At 32.7% G+C, this 21049-nt stretch overlaps 3 protein-coding genes across 3 annotated transcripts; all 3 read left to right on the top strand.

Moving 5' to 3' along the window:
- The first annotated feature begins 1438 nt into the window (after window positions 1-1438).
- On the top strand, window positions 1439-6565 carry LOC114758478 (probable arabinosyltransferase ARAD1). The gene is made up of 3 exons (XM_028947528.1): window positions 1439-2464; window positions 4249-4614; window positions 6070-6565. Exons 1-3 carry the CDS (start codon window positions 1568-1570, stop codon window positions 6244-6246), a joined length of 1440 nt encoding a protein of 479 aa, XP_028803361.1. The 5' UTR covers window positions 1439-1567; the 3' UTR covers window positions 6247-6565.
- Window positions 6566-18414: 11849 nt separating this feature from the next.
- On the top strand, window positions 18415-18750 carry LOC114758480 (uncharacterized). The gene has a single exon (XM_028947530.1). It carries the CDS (start codon window positions 18415-18417, stop codon window positions 18748-18750), a length of 336 nt encoding a protein of 111 aa, XP_028803363.1.
- LOC114758479 (uncharacterized) lies at window positions 18652-20423 on the top strand. Its single transcript, XM_028947529.1, has 4 exons — window positions 18652-18691; window positions 18813-18962; window positions 19044-19459; window positions 19627-20423. The coding sequence occupies exons 2-4, from the start codon at window positions 18953-18955 to the stop codon at window positions 20239-20241; spliced, it is 1041 nt and encodes a 346-aa protein (XP_028803362.1). The 5' UTR covers window positions 18652-18691; window positions 18813-18952; the 3' UTR covers window positions 20242-20423.
- Window positions 20424-21049: the final 626 nt, after the last annotated feature.

Raw genomic sequence — 21049 nt, 5'->3', positions numbered from 1 at the left:
GACAAGACCTGTCAAATAAAGGTATTGTTCACGAGAACTATCAAGTAAAGTAAAGGTATGTTTACTTAAAAGTTATTTATAAGAATTTTTATTTGACAGTTCACAACTGTCAAATATGCTGTTAGGAAATATATGATATGTGTATATTTGAAGGTTCAGAATTGTCAAATATATGCAAAAATAACTGTCAAATATTAACAATTATTAACAATTATCTGGTACTAATTATTGAAGGGATATCCTAGGAAAAAAAAACATAATTATTTTTATAAATAATTAACTTAACTGATTTTTCTTAATCTTTATAAATTAATTATCTAATTCTTTTATCTAAGACCGTGCTTATAAGTGTTTTCATTTACAAATCAATTTTCAAATTGAATGTACATTTTTTGGATTGGTTAATTTTTAATCTAATAACTGATTTTCATTTGTTATCGTTTGAATATTTATTTCAAGAATAAATGGTTGATATTTTTTGTTTTAAGAAGTGAAAAAATAACTTTCAAGTTATGAAGTTCAAATAAACGATAGGTATAAAAATTTTAAGATATTAAACATGAATAATTTAGATCTACCCAACATGCATTGCATTTGAAAATGTCAATTATCGCTCTAGGGCTTGGCTATGCATATTAAGAATTTTTGAGAAGTACAATATCAATATGATTAAGTACTGAATGTATTAATTTCTTACAATTAATAATTCCTGATGGAACCAAATTTGATTAATGTATGCAAATAAATGCAATCGTAAATTAATAAAATAGATAAAATATTATTTTACATTTGATAATTGTCATACCATAATTAATAGACATAACATTTGAAAATATATTATTGATAATATCATTGTGCTTATAAAAATCTTAATACAAAAACCAGAATTCAAATTAGACCTTACCAATGGCAATGGGTATAAGAGCTTCCCATGATTTTTTTTTTTTAAACACACAAAAACCACCTTTTTTATGGAATATATGTATCAATTGAAACTATTTCAATATATTAAAATATTGAAAATAAAAAAATTTCTTTCTTAATAATTAATAAATTAATATTGAGATTGAAATTGTGTTTCATGCCAACCGGTATTAAAATGAAGTTTTATCTCAGAAAGGGATTCCTTTAAGACAAATTGAAACGATGAAAGAGAAAGAAAATCACAAAAAAACACATTGACGTGTACTGAAATTTGCTTTCTTATATCTTATTCACAGAACAAGTCAAACGTGCAAGAAAAAATAATAATTTATTCGCTGAAAAAAAAAAGATAAACAAAAACGTAAACGTTCCAAGAGGTTCTTATTTAAATCCTAATCATAACTTTGTCCAAATGTCTGCCTAAAGACAAATCTCTAGCCTTTTTTTTTTTGACCAGAGACAAATCTCTAGCTTTGCATGTATGAATGATTACTTCTTTTATATATAAACAAAGCATCAAATTCTTTTGTGTAAGAACGGAATCAGATTCAGCTGACACAGAGATTCCTTTACTTTTAGAAGAAAGATTCAAAATTTAAGAAACTAAAAGGGTTGATTCCGTTCCCTTATAGAGAGAGAAGCCATGGATGAACGATCCAGGAGCAAAAAATTCATGCCTGCTTTGTTTTGTTCCGTGGCTTCTAACAGTGTCCAAGTACTGATACGAAGATCGATTCTGAGGCTAACCTTGTTCACTTTTATCCTTATCTGGTTTTTGTATGCTCTTTTCAATGCCATCGCCTTCTTCACCCCTGTTTACGATGATTCCACCAAGCTCGACGCCACTTTCCCTTTCAATTCCGACGACTCCGCCGTTGCCGTCACCCAAATTTCAGGCGAGAATTTCCCTGGAAAATCCCGCGTCAAAGTCTACCTTTATGATCTGCCGACGAGGTTCACCTATGGAGTCATCCAGTACCATTCCTTGGTCCGAGGTGGACGTGCCGTCGAAGACGTGACCACCCTCAAGTATCCAGGCCACCAGCACATGGCGGAGTGGTACCTCTTCTTGGATCTCATCCGACCCGAATCCGAGCGTGTCGGATCTCCCATTGTTCGGGTCTCGGACCCTGAGGAGGCGGACCTGTTCTATGTGGCTTTCTTCTCTTCTCTGAGCTTAATCGTGAACCCAACTTTGGTTCCTGTTGAGTCGGACCCGGAGAAGCCGACATATAACGACGCAGAGAATCAGCAGGCTTTGGTGGAGTGGTTGGAGGAACAGGAATATTGGAAGAGGAACAATGGAAGGGACCATGTGATTATAGCTTCAGATCCGAATGCGCTGTACCGGGTCATGGATAGAGTGAAGAACAGTGTGCTTCTTGTGGCAGATTTTGGGCGCTTGCGACCAGACCAAGGATCCATTGTTAAGGATGTCGTCATACCATACTCACATCGACTCAGAACGTACAAGGGTGATGTGGGGCTTGAGAATCGTAATACGTTGTTGTTCTTTATGGGTGCCCGATACCGGAAAGAGGTAATAATCAGTCTTCCCTATGCATGATGCTTATGAATTTCTCTGACATTCAGCATTTGATATATTTTTAGTATTACTTATGTTAGGTTCTTGAGCTTTCATGATAAGGTTTAGAAATGTGCTTAGCAAGTTGTTCTTTATATGATGCAGCATTGCAGATGAATTTGAGTGAGATGTACCATTACTCTGTTTTTTTTTTTGAATTTTAGTTGCTTTAAAATCTTTGGCGGTTAGGATAAGGATTAGAAATGTGTTTGAGATTCATAGGATTGATATATCTGTATAGCTATAACATTGTTAAGTGATCGTTCTTGAGATGAGGTGGGTCTATCTCATAAGAGATTTGGCATGGTCATTTTAATGTTTCTCCGGTAATAGTACGTTTTTAATTGTTTTCCCAAGGTGCAAGGAGGAAAACATGATATGCCAAGTTTTATAATAAAATGATGAACTATCTACATAATCTTTCGTCGTACGTGGTTTACCCTGTGATGCAATCAATCCTGTTGTTCCTCAATAACCAGCGTAAGAGTTTCGGGCAAACCTTTGGTTGACTTTATGCAGAACCCGTTCCAACAGATACAAGAATTTGTTTGTTTACTTCTTTGGTTGAAACTAAGGATTTTACGCTTTGGCATTTGTTTATTCCAAATGGAAAAGGGACATTTAACAGCCTGGACGTATGAACTGAGTGAGAGAAAACCTTCTTTTATTTTTTATTTTTTGTTTATTTTTGTATGTTGTATTTGGAAAGCAATGCAAAGCATGGGATTCATTATAGAATTGGAGTATTAGAATCCCTTCTTGTCGTTGGAGATTTTGATTAATGACATATCCTATCTATTATATATTGCGTATTTGGAAACCCCTAAATGCACGTTTGCAAGTTCTATCAAGTTGTTATTGGATCTTGAGCAAATGACCGTTTCAAACACTGGGAAAACGGGTTTCTGGAAGTTTCCCAGAGATGCTTATGGATGTCTGTGTCTAAAATTATTGTTCTGATTTCCAGAACTCCAATTAAAATAGCTACAATGTTTATGTCCCTCGTCTGCATGGTATTTGTATATGTTTTAATATAAAGATTGATCTCCTCCGTAATGTCTACATCTCTGCTGTCTTAGTTTCATAGAGTTCATAAACATTTTGATGGCACGACCTGCCGTTCTTTTTTCCTGTTGTTGGGAAACCTATTGCTGGGCACGGTGAAAGCATTCTTGACCATGGTCATAACTTTTAATGCTGCGTCAAACTCCTTGGATTATCATTCATTAGCGTTAGTTACCTTCTAGGAAGTCTTCAAAATTTATCCTCAGAACAGATGTTATCCTGTCTAATCAAATCCAAATCCAACTCTTTCTGCAAATAGATTTTGATTTGAATATTATTACTGTGTTTATGTTGAAACTTCTCAAATTACCGGTATTCATGGGTAGGCTTCAGTTGTTAATTTTGTAATAAAAGTATATCAATGATGGGTTTGATTTTCCTTTTGCCGCATGTATAGTCATAAAACTGATATATCTCCTTATTTAGCTAACGTTATACCTGCTATAGGCGTTGCACACTCCTATTTACTATCTATCTAAATGGGGTTCCCATTTTGAATTTAATCCGTATTTCCCTTTGTGAATATTTGATAGTAACATATCATGACAATAATTTTCTTTGATGCATATATGCTCAAATTAGAAGAATAACTGCTTTGATGCAGGCATTTTATTTTGGACATTTGCCTTCCTGAACTGAAATATCGATTTCTTTATGGTCTCATCTTTTAATAGGGAGGTAAAATTCGTGACAAACTCTTTCAAATTCTTGAACATGAAGAGGATGTCATAATAAAGCATGGAACTCAGTCCACAGAGAACAGAAGGGCAGCTTCAAAAGGAATGCATACATCAAAGTTCTGTTTACACCCTGCTGGCGATACCCCATCAGCCTGCCGACTCTTCGATGCTATTGTCACTTTATGTGTTCCAGTGATTGTGAGTGACAGTATCGAGTTGCCCTTCGAAGATATCATAGACTATTCGAAGCTGGCAATATTTGTAGACTCTGCTTCTGCTATAAAACGTAGATATCTGGTGTCAATGTTGAGAGCAATAACCCCAGAGAGAATCCTGGAGTATCAGAAAGAACTTAAAAAGGTTGGTTGTGCTTGCATTATTATTATTTCTTTTCCTTGTACCTTGTTAGTGATACTGCTGATGACTTGTGCCTGTTGTTCGTTTTTCTAATGGTATTTTTAGTATGATTCAACAAAGAAATTTCAGGATTAAAAATGGAAGGTATAGAAGTAATTGCTTTCTGAAAATTTGACAAATGCAATGTACATAATGAGGAGGAGACTTATTGCGTCCTAGAGTTCTAAGGGGACATGGTCAAACCTGTAATTGATTCTGGAATTAAATGGAACACGTACTGTTGCTTGATTATTACAGCTGGGGTTGGTTTAAGAGGTTAATTAGTTAGTTAGTTAGAAAGGCTACTAGTATAAACAGAGGATTAGTGAATGTATTGGGGTGTCAAATGAATTGATATTTCTCTGTTTCAATCTTTTTCTTCCTTTTCTTCTGTATCACATGCCCTTTTTCTTACAAGAGTATTTTTTCGAACTCTTCCCAGAGCGTATGAGCCTCATAATTTATTGGTATATTGTGATAACCTGTGGATGAAACAAGATATTTTCGTTGATATTTCTGTTTCTGCTTAATTGACCACTTACACAAGGCCCCCTTTTTGCTCCAATTCTTTTGTTCTCATTCTCTGCTAAAGGTGCATAATTAATCTGAATTTCCAATCCCTTATTATTTTAAAATATCACTTGGATTTCTGGTTTTCAATACTACCTCCGATGCTTAATATAAGATCTACTTTATAATACCTATTTCGGAATTCAAATTACTTTAGTCTTCCTATATGATGGGAAATCCTAATACACAAAGGACCTAAAAGTTTTATACACTGGGGAACAGAAAATTATACGGGGTAAAGAAGGGAGTCTTGATTAAGCAGCAGGCATTTGAAGAGTAGTTAACAACTTGGCAAACATTTGGCTCCAGTGTCTTGAGTTGGAAAGTATGATAGTTTGTTAAGGATGCTAGTTGTGGTCACGTGTTACACAGAATCTGAAAAATAAGTTATGTTATTCATAACTCATGAATAACATAATTTATTAGAATTTTTATAACATGCGCCCTCTGTCTTTATTTATAAGCACCTATCAACAAATTTACATAAATTAAGAAAGTTAGTTAAAATTAGTTATTTCTTGTAAAATGTTAAAATTACCAGTAGAAGAAGTCATTAGTTAAAAGAGCTTGTTCAACTACTTAGAAAGTTTTATAAATTGTTAAGGATGCTAGATGGGAAAAATTATTACGTTGGGCAAAACATGTTATGTTAAGAGGCATATTAAAAGTTCTTATAATGATGACCAAAGGGAATATATAAATATTGTGATAGAGTTTGTAAGGCTCCCATCTCTGTATTGCTTTATTCTGTAGCTAATGAATTTTGTTAAAAAAGAAACTGTATTGGAGGAAGAGATTGTTGTTTGCCTCAACTGATTAAGAAAATAACACTAACATGATATGGCTTAGGTCAAGCGATACTTTCAGTACGAGGCAGAAGATGGAACAGTTAACGAGATATGGCGCCAAATTTCAAAAAAGCTTGATTTGATTAAGCTGATGATTAACCGTGAGAAGAGGATGGTCAGAAATGAACCAGATTGCTCTTGCATGTGTACAAACAAGACAGCCATTAGAACCTTGTAGCAATTTTCTCAGAGTGCTCCAAGCAGATGAAGGTTTCCTCTTCTTCCACATTCACACAATTCAAATCCAGAATTTGGCATCTATGCAGAAGAAGCCTGTAGCCCGGTTTTTTCCAATCTACTGAGACGGCAACATTTCATTGATGATACTGATAAGGTGAAGGATGACTCAGTCTGATGGCAAATTTTGGGTATTTTATAGATGATCACTATTTAATTTGGAAAACAGTTGAATATCTATGGTTGTATCTATCATAAAAAAGGTAAAAGTATACAGTCAATCCTTTCACTTTATATAATGTTTTAGTTTGATTCTTTAATTTTATAAAGTATTATTCAGTCCTCTAATCCTTGTATGATTAGTCTCAAATGATAATTTTTTGTGTCAATCGTTGTCATTTTAAAAAATTATATTCGATATCGGCAGTTTTTGTTAATGAAAACTAATGATATTGAGGTTAAGGTTAGAGGACTGAAAAGGAACTTTATAAAATTAAGCAATTAAATTAAAACTTTTTGTGGATTTAAAGGATTAAAAGGACAGTTTTGCGCAAAAAAATCAAAGAATTTTATAGTGCTGCTAAGTTCACTTGCTATGTTATAACTGGCATTCGTTTTTGTTGTAGATAATTCTATTGTATCAGGGATTAATTTGTACAGGGAAGAGAATAAAGTTATAGAGTTTTTTCTTACGATAAAAAATAAAAGAACATTTAAGTTGATCTCTGATTTGCAGGGCTCATATGTCTCTTCATGTGCGTTAATTTTACTTGTGCCTTGTTTTGTATTAAGTCAATTCATTATTTTGCTTAGTATAAATGTGTTCTCTTATATCTTTGATGAATTTTTCCTTAAGGTTAGTTCTATCAAATAATTTTTTGCTTATCCTAAAATTAAGAAATGTGTATGTAAAGGTTGGTACATTTAGCGTCATCAAGTATTTTTTTTCATGTGTATCTAACATTTTAAAGTATTTTGTATTGTATTAAACATCTTGAAGTATTTTTAGTGCAATTTTATATTTAACAATAGAAGATGTTGGATGCACTTAAAAAAATATTTCAATGTACTAGATGCATCAAAATATGATTGAGGGAGCTGGACACACTTGAAAAACATATTTTAAAGTATTGGATGCATTTTAATCTAAGAAATTATTTTAAAATTGGAAGGAGTAATAATGAAAATCATGGGTCATTTTATGACTTTGTGAATTCAAAAGAAAATTTCAAGTGGCCCGTTCAAAATTTTTGCTTTTTTGTAGCACGAGAAAGAATTTGCTTTTGTAGGAAAAGAGTACACGAATCTAATAAATCTCAGCCCACACGCATTCTGAAAATTTGTTGGGTTGGGCATTTTGGCCCAAAAAGGGATGTGGCAATTAAAACTGATACGGAAAATGGCCACCAATGGCTTCTAATCAAGTTGACGGCCTTTTATTTTTAAAACATTTTTTAAAAGCTTGAGGAATTAAGGAAATTGAGTAAAAAATACTTTCATTCACCTGATAAAAATATCTCTTAAAAACTGATGCGTTGGCTCATGTACGAAGGACTCTTCCCCCCCCCCCAAAAAAAAAAAAACTAGCAAAATAAGCAAGAATTGCAGCAATATGAAACCGGAGGAAAAAAATGAAGCGATATAATTTCAGAAATAAGACGCATGTATGATGGGTAATATATATGTACAAAATTTGCCAAATCCTTGATTTGTGTCATGGAAACGATACGCAGGATGATGCTAATCTTCTCTGTATCATTTTAAGTATGTGAAAGGATTTGCCATTTGCCAACCTTGGATGCACCTCCAAAATGGTGGAGGGTGTGTGATTTCATTCCATGTGAAGAAGGTAACTAGGGGTGTTTAATTAAGAAAAATGCTAAATTATGTGACCTCCCGTCTTCAATATAAAAGTTAATTTGTAATGTAATTTAAACTACAAACTGGTTCTTATATTTGATATCGAAGGTAGTACAAATTCCTCTTAATTTTATCTTGTATGTTAATAATTTTCTTGATTTTTGACTTTATATTAAATCTTCCTGAATTCTTACACACGCATTTATATAGGTACACACATAATTTTCACATTATTAGTTTTGTTTATTATTTATTTGCAAGGACCTTAAAAATCTAGTGTTTATCTGCATATGGTAGTCATATACATCATAGTGATCACGTTCAGCTAGAAGTGGATGGCTCAATTTCAAGCAACAAAAGAAGTGGGTGTGATGGGGTCATTAGATATGCTGAAAACAAATGGATATATGGTTTCAGTTGTAAGCTTATGACTGTTCCACCTATGATTGCGGAACTTCTTGGTATTATAAATGATTTCAACTTGTGTTGGCAAAAAGGATTAGGAAAAATTGCCATCTATTATGATTATATGAATGATGTTAATTTTATTTTGAGAGGATGTGATGATAGCCACCCTTTTAGGGATAGTTGATGACATTAGATTATTGTTTCATAAGGAATTGTAGGTAAAATTGTATCACATTAGTAGATAAGAGGTTAATTTTTTTTAATAGGCTAGCTAAGTTATTTGATATGTTAGAGGGTAATTAGTGTCTCCTGGATCATACGGCAGCTAAAAAGAACTATTCACGGCCGTTTTAGGGGCAGCGTCAAAATTGTGGACGTAATAAACTAACGGTTTTATGATGGTTATAAACTGTAGTGAAAAGAAACTTTCCAATGGCCCTTTTTCTGCTAAAAGCCGACGTGGAAAGTCCTCCATAATTGGCGTTATATGGAAAAATTTTCAGTGTTGTTTTGTCAAGGTTAATTAAATAACCGATGCAAAAAAATTTCAATTTTTGTATATAATTTTGTTTCAATTAGTATATAACTTTTCTGCATTGAACCAAATCAAAATTGACTAATTTTTAGCCAGCAAACCAAACAGAGCTATGCAATAAGTAATTAGGAAACTATCATAAACATTCAATTTTATTCCAAAATGCAATTCAGTGAACAATTCAACTAAAATGATTACACTGAATTCAAGTAAAACTCAATGGACAATTCAATATCAAAAACATATTCAACTAAACTCTATTTAACTAAACCTAATAAACAATCAATATAAAAAATTTGACAACTCAACTAGACTACTTGTTTATCAACTCATCAACTCAACTATTATTTTTGCCAAAACATCCTTCATTGAGTTGATATTTCTCGTTATTTTGTTTTTTTTTTAGCCGAATATTTCTTGTTATTTTGATGCCTACAAATTAGAAGGAACAAAATCATTAGCCAAGAATTAAAATTCTGAAAACAATTGAGGAATCACAAAATAAGTTGTGTAATTTCTATTTAGCTCATTTAGTTTCTCAGTGACACCTATTTCGATTATGTCATTCATAGAGTGGACCGCATAATATCTATACTCAACATAATGGTATCAACAAAATGAAAAATAAAATTGTATAAGTTAGAAAATATTTATACCTAGCAAATTTATTAAGCATAGAACTTAGTTCAAAACAACTTACTTTTGGGATAATCCATGTTAATGGTGGATGACCAATTGAGATAGAAGGCTTTTTCTGTTTGGTCACTATATTGAATCCTTGAAGAGCCTTATCAACAATCAGGAGAAAAAAAACATGTTATAGCACACTATTTTAAACTTTAAACTCAATAAATTTATAAGTATAAACTCACGTCTCGATGACATTCTTAGTTTCATCTTGTGGCACTCCAAATAGGGAATCGAATTAGTATACAGTGTTATCATAGGGGGCAAAAACAAGAAGAGTCAAATGATAACTATACAATATAAATCATGTTAATTATTATAATAATATTTGTGTGTGTGGAAAATACAAAGAGTATACTTGCTTTTCAACGTAAGGTGCAAAATATATTGTTTTCTCGCTTTAGGTTATTGTGGTCATCATGTGTACCAATCCCGCTCTTGAATTGTTTGATGTTTTTCTGCACTTTTTGCAAGCATATGAAGCCATATTAGCCCTCGTTTCCTTATTCCCTGCAGGTGTGACTAAGGTGTTTGTTGTTCAAATGAGTAAGAAGTTAGAGCACACATAAGTATAACATAAAATATGAAAATAAAATTTTAACTCACAAAATGGTAAGATGTATGAAGACTGGATCAAGCTCCTTAAAATTTAGGAACTCAATGAGGTCTTTTTAGTCAATGGTGAAGTCATAGGTTAGTTCTAAACCTACAATCCCAAACGGCATATTAAATGAAAGTGCGTCCTCCATTTGGCCCACCATAGCATGAAGCAACAATAGACTTTTAAATCTTGAGGCAATGTCTGCATCAAGGGGCTTAAGCATAGGAGCTGCCTTTTTTATAGTTCTTTGTCACTAACTTCTTTGCTGTTGCTGGTTTTTTGACAAGTTTTTTCAGTCACAGAATGAAATTTTCTTTAGCTTGGGCTAGTATTCAAATCTCATCAGTAGGGCTAGACACTGGTATACAACCTTGACCGCTACAAACTTTATCCATTGTCACCCTCACTTGATCCTTGGGAACTTTTTTGTCATGGATTGTTAAGCCTATGTATGCTCGACCATCAATGATGGGGCGAGGGTTATCAATGTCCATAAAAAGAATAGCTGTCCATTGTCTTAGGTATGGTTAGGGCTAAGGTTTGGGTCAGACGATTATAACTGTAGTGTCTGATTTTTACTACCCTTCCTAATTTTCACCATATAGGTGAACCCTAAATTATGAAAAGAAATTACTCAACACAAATTAAATAAATATAAACTAATTGAAAATCTTGAAAAGAAGTTATTATTACCTGTGATGGTTCAGACACTCAAAGGATTTAGAATACGATTGTGTCCATCATCATCATAGCTTGTTAAAACTTAGCATCAAACGCCTCACGCATATTTTGCATATTTACTTTGTGCTCTTGAATAAGTTGAGCTCAAACCTTCTCTATTTTTTCTTGTAATTGTTGGTCAAGGTCTTCTTTGGACACCATACTAGTGGAGGATGCACTAGTGCTTAGTGAATACACTATTGGCTATGGTTTAAGCACTTGACACAATGACAATAATATAAGCTATCACTTTTATTAGGGGTATTTTTTTAAGTAAACTCAATAAACTTTTCAACCATATCTTCATATTGTTTGCTAATTATCATACGATCCATTGTTCTACATATTCAAAGATTATAGATGTCAAACTTAACTCTAGCTACTTAATTCATATATTTAAATAAATCAAATAATTAAGTATTAGTCAATAAATCAACTTGACTAATACTTAATTACAAATTAAAGGAAATGTCTTGTTTATTTTATAAAAGATTCGATAGAGTTTTTTCTTAAATATAAGAAATCTCAAATAATTTACGCAATTTTCATATCAATCAATCAACTATCAACCAAATAACAATATAAATCAGCCAACCAACAATATAATAGATAAATGAAAGGCAAATTTCAATTATAACCAATAAAACAAATTAAAGACAACTGTTTTAAACCAACAAATAAAGTTTCTTAAGGCTAATTTTTGAATTGAAAACGAGAACCCAAATATGTCAATAATTTCATCATAATCAAAGTTTCTAACCAGAAAAAAATGTTAGCCTCACAATAGATTATTCATAACAAAAATTTGTCAAAAATTCCAAATAAATATCTGAAAATTATGAAAAAGAATTACCAACTAGAAAAATAATAAACTATAAATGTTCTCACAAACATCTCATGACGTCCATAGCAAGCAATTAACTATAACAAATAACTAAAAAACAAATACAATCCCAATGAACTCCAAACTCGCACACAAAAGTCTCTAACAATCAAAAGACCAAATGGAATCATTCTAACATTATAATGAATATACCCATTTGATAAATCATTGTTTTTAATGATCAAATATGCCAAAAGAAGCATCAGAAAGAGGAGGAATAGATAAGAGAGAGCTTACCACGTAACGACAAAGAAAAAATGCGAAAACAATGCAAAACGACAATGGTGAGAGTGATGGAAGACGCGGTTTGGCCTGAAATAAACTTGTTGGAAACGTCGGATTTTGGTGGTGGAACAACTTTTGAGTGGGGTCGAGGTTAGGGAACACGATGGTAGAATAATGGATGTAAGTGAAAAGTGAAAAGTGAATACGTGGGCTAGGTTAAAAGCATTTTGAAAAACTTTTCATAGTAGTTTTAGCAATAGCAACCATAAAAAATTTCACGTTTATTTTCTCAACCGCCATAAAAAATACAACCCATAGTGTTTTTATAAAAACACGGTGATATTCTTCTTCTTTTATTTTTTTACCGCTTCTTTTTTCGTCGTGCGTGAGACAGTTCACATCACATGGGATAAGAGCCACTGGTCCTTTGTGCCAGTGTCAGGTACAATAAGATTTTTCTTTCGGAAAATAGGAAAGTTGGGATGATATGAACATGTGTTGCCATTATGCGTTGCGCATCGATGTCAAGATGAAAAAGATAAACATGGCTTTGTTCCCTGTCTTGGGAAAAAAATAAAAAACAAAACCTACTAGTTCATTCTGTTCTTACGTCCGTTTTTCATTCACACGTTATGATTCTTTTCAATTTTCATCGAGACCAGTACTACTTACCGTTCTCAATATAGAAATTAACTTTTAGTATATTTATAATATAAACTAATTCTTCTTATATTTAGAGCATGGGCTAATATTATTGTTTTGAGTTTGACCTAGTTTACTTCAATTTTTTTTTTGGTATACAGTTTACTTCAATTTTCACACACTTTGTTCCGCCTAATCGTTACCTTCTTTTAGATAAAATCAGTAGTTCACATCACAGAAATTGAATGACCATTTTTTTTTTAAAAAAAAAAAGTTTATATGGTATGGCATTTCTTATTTTTCTGATATAATAAATATCTTCAAAAATATTGAATCGCAGGTTAGCTAGTGAGGAAAATTTCAGAATTTTTTACATTTTAATATAATAATTTTGAAATCAATTTCTCAACTTTATTTTTAATTTTTCATTCATGTAAGGGTATTTCGCGCAAAGAAAGAAAATCATGACAAAAGATATAAGGTAGAATGAGAAAATATAAGCGAGAACGAGAAAATGAACCTTTTGTGATACGTACATATACTCTTTAATGTTATAGTAAGTACCTTTTAAGGGTAATGTGTGTGTGTGTGTGTGTGTGTGTGTGTGTATTATTTTTGGGAGCTGATAAGGCTAATGTATAGTTAAGGAATTACAAATATACGTATGAATGACCTTACTTGAAAAATAAATGTAAATTGTTTTCATTGTTATTATTTATGAATGAAATTAAATCTGTAAGGGAGGTTGTGTAATTAAATTGAGATGTACGATGGTTATAATGAAACTGTATATCATACAACAGCATGACAAGTGAGAGTTCTTGACAAGTTATAATGTTATCATTGAGAATACTAGCTAGACATGACAACTCTCTGTATATCAAAATATTGCATTACAACACTATTAATTGGGTCTATATAAAACAAATAAAGTAAGAAAAGTGTAAAATTCAACTAGGAAATTCACATAAAAAAAAAAGATAAAGTACAGAGCATAATGACAAGTCACGATTTTGTGTCACAGAAATGACAAGCTACATATAAAAAATAACAAGTGAGGTGGCAATAATTAATATCAGAAGGTACTGGTAACGACAAGTGGCTTTATAACATAAGTTAACAATATCAATAATTAAATAACTTGAAATGATATAAGATTAGACTATATATACATATATATATATAATTTGAAATGATACCATAACATAACTCTCTTTTTATTAAAATATTAAATTACAAAATCATTATATTACATTAATTTATTAAGAAATTTGTCAATTTGTGGCAACCTAACTTGTCAATTATTGTACATAAACTGTCCCACTTCTATTCCCCTTGACTACCATATAGACTTTAAACAGTTACTTTATACTCTAGTTTTTTTTTCCCCTCATAACTAGTTGCTTATCTTCGAGATGAAATTAGTATGTCATATTACACAATTGGATGGACGACCTCACTTGGAACGAAAAAAAAAAAATACAACCTCATACTTGAAAAGGAATATTATAAGAGGTGCTTGGCATCAATTGGATTAAAAAGTCCCAACAAAAAATACACCCAAATTTATGAATTTTTCTACCACTGAAAATAAAATGATTTGAATCCATGTGACTTATTTAAGAGATGGAAAAAAAAAATTTTAAGAAATGAAATGTATGTGTTATATGAAAAATAATAGAAAGAATCTTACATTAATAACGTAAAGATGCTTAATTGCATGAAGACTTTGTGATGGCTAATTTTTAATCATAAACTTTGGGATGGTTATCGGAGGAACACGGCTGAAGTATAACATACTCCAAAGAAGGGAGTGAAAGCAGGCCCTACCCGCATCTGTCTTTTCCCATGCCTTTTCTGAAGCTTCGCTGCATTTTACTTCCATGTCTTGTACGATTTGTGGAAGGATTTACTTTTTATTACACATATTTTCTTCTATAGACGATTTTGGCTATGTCCCAATTGTAAAGCTAGCATAGAGTTCTCATAAGCATTCACAGTGTGAGATAATAAAGAGCGGGCAAAGAGACTTACCTGCTCCGGATTTGGTTCGGGTTACGAGTGCTCTCTTATTATTGGTGCACCATGCAGAGGTTAGACTACTAAAGCCTAAACCTATGGTGACACAGCAAATGCACCACAAAAGAGAAAAAGAGGAGGGGAGAGAAGCAGCCAGAACACCCAACAAATGGGTTGAGAAATAACTAAAAGAGTATATAGCTTGCATAGAGGTCTCATCAAGTATGCATTCATAGAGTATAAACTAAAGTACAAATTATAATTTTACGAAGAAAGGCCAAAAGGTTCCTACAAAAGTGAGTAGAATAAACCATATAGCAGGGCAGAGATGAAATAAAGCAGGAACGCAAATAAGGGTATAGGTGTAACTTAGAGATGAATTAACACTACCCTATAATATGAAACCCTAACAATCGTGTAAATTATATTTTGAATTTTGATGTCCGCACAAACTACATGCGCGGCTAATTTTTGTGCAAGAGAAATGATATTTAATAACCACCAAGCGTTTGGTTTAATTAATAAGGATAAAAGCAAAAAGATACTCTTTCGGTCTTTGATATAAGATCTAATTAACTAATTTGAGTAGATTAATAATGTCAGTTAAGTTAGTTAATGTGATATATATTTTTTAGAACATTCTAAACATATTCCTTAATTCTTTCCTTCCCTCTCATATTTGATTATTGTTGGGAAAATATCAATAAGATTAATTTAGAAAAAAATTGATAAACATATGAAATAGGTCTTATATATAAGACCGATATTAACTCTCTAAATAGCTTGACGGCAGGAGTATTTAATACTGTTTTTTGTCATAAAGTCGTTATATGCAGGAATAAAACAGACCGTACGATTGTGGCGCTGTACTATAATAATAATTTGACACTTGGTGGTAGACTTGACTATGATGAGTTGCGTTGGTTTGTGTAGCTCTGATGATAGGTTCTAATGTTTATTTGCTTCCACCTTCCTTGGACCGTTAGAGTTGATCCTCGCCGCCTTCAGATCCACCCCTATACTCTACTTTCAGGTAATTTGTTCAAATCTCTCTCTCATTCATATCCTCTTCTTAGTTCTTACTTGATCTCTCTCTTTCTGTAAATCTTGTTTTTCTCTTTTTAATTACTGTTATTTTAACTCAGTCCAATTAGAAGAAAGTGAGAGATCAAAAACTCTTGAGCCTTTCTGAAGTTGCTTTTAAATTTGAGAGTCTATATATTCATCTTGATAGGTTGGCTAGTTTTTGTCTTCTTTTTTTTTTGGGGGGGGGATAAAGGTTTGATGTTTAATGAATCTGTGTTCTGGTTTGTGGTTGTGTTTTTTTTTATTTTTAAATAAGCACAGGTATCCTCTAAATAGGAAACAATCCTGTTCAAAGTACTATTGGGTAATAAACGTGGGCACTAGATTCAAACCTTGATTCATCCTATTATCAGGAACTAACTCTTTCTACCAGACCCAAACCACGTTGATGTTGTGGTTATGTTTAGTTATATATAGAATCTGGGAATTAAATGGCGAGCTCATTCAAGGTTGAATCACAAGAGAAACAAAGGAGTTTTTGCTTATGCTTGCCCACAAACCGGATCCACACTAAATTTACTATATTATCATAGTCGTCTTCATTCTTTCTTCCCGCTTATGTTGATAATTTAGAGAGTCTGAAAAAGAAGCTCCAACCTCTGAATCAGTTTCTGTCTATATGTATATACTCTCTTCCAGTCTCCTTCCGTTGTTTTCACAAGTTTTGATTAATTTCATCTTAATATAAAATACTACCTCCTGTCACTAATATAAGAGTTAGTAGGAGTGTTAAATTTAGTCCTCAACAGAAACCAGTTAGGATGCTCCTTTTCAAATTTAAGATTTTTAATTAATTATTTTTAATTAAAAATTATTTTTTGAAAAAAATGACAGTTAAGATATTATCTTTATTTTAAATTCTATACCGATTAAATAATTATTTTAAACAAATAAAAACAAAAAAAATCAAATCTAGACCGTGAAATTCAGATCTAGATAGTCTAGATTTGATGAGCTTTAGGTGCTCATCACTTTGATAAGTACCCAAACTGGTTTCGTCTTAAATATAAGATCTTGATCTATTTTATCCTTATTATTTAATCAAACTAACCTACTAATTGCATGTGTCAAGGAGAGTTTGTGTCAAAGGTAATTTTAATCCCAATAATTTAAGAGAATATTTTTAAAAAAGCCAATCCATATTTTAAACAAATAATTAATTTAACTACTTTTATTAATCTATTAAATATTATGAAATAACGGAGGTAGTATTTTTTTTTTTTCATTTTAGACAGCACGCCCACAACTTTGCTTTCCCAGTACATTCGCTTTTGTTTGGTTTGTTTTTCCAAATGAAAAGTGAGGAGACCGCGCCTTCTTAGGATTGCATGACCTTCGCGTGATGACATCATGCCATAACAATTGCTTGGCTCATGGAGGCATACTCTTTTCTGACATTTGCTCCAAAATAAAAATAAGGGAGAATTACAATAAAGTTCTAAAGAAGAAAAAAGATTACTAAAAATTAAAATCTCAATAACGACTTAAATAGTTGAAAATGACAACTTTTGAGACTTATTTTATAATTATTTTTTTTGGGACCTCATTGTAATTCTCCTTAAAAATAATATGCACACAGTTTATGTGAGGTCAAATTAAATATTAAATATTATTATTTTTAGTGGATATTTTTCAAAAATATTACTTTAATTACCTTTTTACTACGTTCTAATAAATAATTTTCAATTTTAAGAAGCTCCTACTTGATAAATTTAAAATATTTTTAGTTATATATATTCAAAGATACGAATATACATATATATATATATATATATGCGTGTGTGTATGTGTCTGTGAGTAAAGGGTATGATTTTGTTATTCAAAAGAATTAGCATGCTGCAGCATCATCTATGCGATAAACAGAAGAGAAGTAGTTGTCTGCTTTATGGTTCAAGAGCTCGGTTAACTCATGAGCGCCCTTTGTGAGTGCCGTAGCAGAGCCAGAACTTCATTAACCAATCCTTGAGCAGCAAAAAAGAGTTTTGTTCCTCACATGCCGTAGCCAGCTCCATGCATAACATACCCAAATTTATCCTCCAGGCTTCAAATCATAGAGACAAACTAACACAAATACTGCGCTTTCGTGACAGACACATGGCCGGAGCAGATGTAAGTTCTGTGACTATACCAGTACAACGACTTCAGAGGGTTGCTTCAGCTCAGTTTAGGAGGCCTAACCTTAATCTTATAGATCCCACGCGTAGTATCTCTTATCTCATCTCTCTCTCTCTCTAGTGTGTTTCTATTTATATTACAATCTACATAAATATATAACAAAGTTTCCATTAACTAACTTGTTTCAGAAGAGCGAAGAGATAAATACCTAAGCTTTTGTGTTCCCCTTTACCAAGCTTCAGTGAAAGGGGATTGGAAAGCAGCAAAGCATATCTTAGATAAAGACTGGGGCCTGGCTCGCGCCGCCATAAGCAAGGGGTGGGCCACGGTGCTTCATGTGGCCGGCGAAAAGAACCATGTCCACTTTGTGGATGAGCTAGTGAAGGGGATGAGTTCAGAGGACTTGGAATTGCAAGATGCGAATGACAACACTGCATTCAGCCTCGCTGCAGCAACTGGGAACATGCAGATTGTTGAGATCATGAAGAGAAAAAACCAGAGCTTGCCGTTCATAAGGGGTGCTCATGGAACCACTCCTCTTCATGTGGCTGCTTTACAAGGAAGAAGTGAAATGGCTTGGCATCTTTACCATGAAACTATTCGCATTTTTGAATATCGTGATTGGACACTACTACTGTTCTACTGTGTCTACAGTGGAATCTACGGTAATAATATTGCACGAACAAAACATGAGACCGTAAAAGATGGCGAGAGTGAACTTTGAAGTGTGTGGGTGTGTCACATATACCTTGTGTTAAACATTATTTTATGTATTGATTTGCGCAGATTTAGCTTTGAAGGTGCTAAAAGTGGATCCAGAACTTGCTTTTGAGAGGGATAGTGCAAGTAATGAGACAATATTGCATATATTGGCTCGAAAGCCTTTAAGCTCTCTTTGTCAAAGTCAGCGATATAGAAAGCGGCTCATGAAATCATGTAAGTGCCCATGATCACAAATTAAGAAAAATATAATTATGATACAGTGGTTTTACGGTACGTATAAACTGCGTTTCACAGGTTTGAGGCAAACTCAGCAACTTCAACTAGTAAAGCATTTGTGGAGCATATTCCTTACAAAAGATGACCAAATGATTATGGACAACATAAAAGTACCTTCACAAGTAACATTTAATGCTGTAAAAGTTGGAAATTTTGAGTTTCTAGCTGAACTTATGAGTACCTATCCTGATTTGATATGGGAAGTTGACGCAAGAAATCGAAGCATAATTCATGTTGCAGTTTTACATCGTTATGCCGATATCTTCGATCTCATACATGACATTGGCTCGGTCAAAGATTTTATAGTGCCTTTTGTAGATAATGAATACGGAGACAACTTATTGCATATGGCTGCAAGATTGGCACCACTAGATCGATTAAACTTGATTTCTGGAGCAGCTTTTCAAATGACCTTTGAGTTACTTTGGTTTGAGGTATTTGCTATAAATAATATTTAGTCTATCTCTATGACTTACACATATGTTCTTATTACTTGATGCATCTTGTATATTGTAGGGGAATAAGTTGGGGCTTGTGAATAGTGTCCTTTGTTGTAAATTTTATATAGTTCATATAGTATACATCCTTTTTGACATGGTAGGAGGTGGAGAAGATAATGCTACCATCATGTATAGAGAAGAAGAATGCAGAAGACTTAACTCCTCGCCAACTGTTCACAAAGGAGCACAAAGACTTGCTAAAAGAAGCAGAATCATGGTTGAAGAAAAGAGCAGAACAATGCATGGTTGTTTCCACTCTTATTACTACTGGAGTATTTACAGCTGCATTTAGTATACCTGGTGGTATCAACGACAATTCAGGAAATCCTAATTACTTGCAAAAATCATCATTCCTAATATTTGCCATATCTGATGCAGCTGCAATGATCTCATCCTCAACTTCCATACTTATTTTCTTGTCCATCCTCATCTCACGCTATGCAGAAGAGGATTTTCGCAAGTCATTGCCCTTGAAGCTCATATCTGGATTGGTTGCTTTGTTCATCTCTATAATAAGCATGATGACAGCATTTAGTAGTGCCTTTTTCATCATGTATTGTCATGGTTCAAAGTGGGTTCCTAACTTCATTTCTGCACTTGCTTTTATACCCATACCCTTATTTGCATTTCTACTATTCCCACTGTGGTCTGATATACTTTATTGGACCTACTTTTGTAGGAGTCTTTTTCGTCCTAGTACACATATGCTTTACTAGGAAAATAAGTGACTGTAAACAAGTATTTGCCATTTCCAAGTGGTGTATCTCTCTTCTAGTAATTAATTATTGTGTATTTATGTAGTGTACGTGAGTCTTGAGAGTTAATAAGGAAATCTCCTTTTCAATATGGTAGTGTTAATTCCTCTCTAAATTTTTGTAAATTTATAATTTGTACTTTAGTTTATATTTGTACTTTAGTTTATACCTTGTGAATGCTTGATGAGAACTCTATACTAGCTATATATATATATATATATATATATATATATTTGTCATATCACCACTCTATCTATAGAGCAATCCATGTATAGACACATGCGCAAGAGTTTGTGGAGAGCTTTTGTCATTCACCTTGAGGTTCTTGATAAAAAATAAATCCAAGCAATACAATATAGTGTAAAACTCGAGTCGTTTCACTTTGAGGAGCCTTTATTTGAAATCCTAAGCAAACTAAGTATCAAAAATAAAGAATTGACTTGGAAAGGGATTGGTTTTGTTTTTTAACTAACTAATTGACAAAATTTAAAAGGATGTAAAATGAGTAAATAATTTTTGGATTTTTAGTTTATAAAATGGATATGAATGAAATAAACAAAGAGAATTAACAAGTGACAGCAAATGGAAAAGCAATCATCTAGTATAATAATTCAGGCTATCATTACTTCAATTAATTTGAGATTAGCTAAATTTAAAAGATTCTAAAGGCCACTCTTTAGACTCGGTTTAATTAAAATAATCAATACTAAACCACCTTATATATTAATTACTCACAATTAAACTGTTTCAGCACAATTAGCTAAAGAGA

The sequence above is a fragment of the Neltuma alba genome, unplaced genomic scaffold (genome assembly GCF_004799145.2).
Source record: "Neltuma alba isolate B1F8T4 unplaced genomic scaffold, ASM479914v2 tig00010703_pilon, whole genome shotgun sequence".
NCBI classification, from domain to species: domain Eukaryota; kingdom Viridiplantae; phylum Streptophyta; class Magnoliopsida; order Fabales; family Fabaceae; genus Neltuma; species Neltuma alba.
Note: the sequence above shows the minus strand (reverse complement) of the source record. Positions and strands in the feature narration are given on the sequence as shown.

Coding starts and splice junctions, on each gene's coding strand:
- LOC114758479 (XM_028947529.1), top strand. Junction 19,460..19,626: donor TTGAGTTACTTTGGTTTGAG/GTATTTGCTATA, acceptor TTGACATGGTAG/GAGGTGGAGAAGATAATGCT.
- LOC114758478 (XM_028947528.1), top strand. CDS start 1,568: ATGGATGAACGATCCAGGAGCAAAAAATTCATGCCTGCTTTGTTTTGT. Junction 2,465..4,248: donor GTGCCCGATACCGGAAAGAG/GTAATAATCAGT, acceptor ATCTTTTAATAG/GGAGGTAAAATTCGTGACAA. Junction 4,615..6,069: donor ATCAGAAAGAACTTAAAAAG/GTTGGTTGTGCT, acceptor GATATGGCTTAG/GTCAAGCGATACTTTCAGTA.
- LOC114758480 (XM_028947530.1), top strand. CDS start 18,415: ATGAGTTCAGAGGACTTGGAATTGCAAGATGCGAATGACAACACTGCA.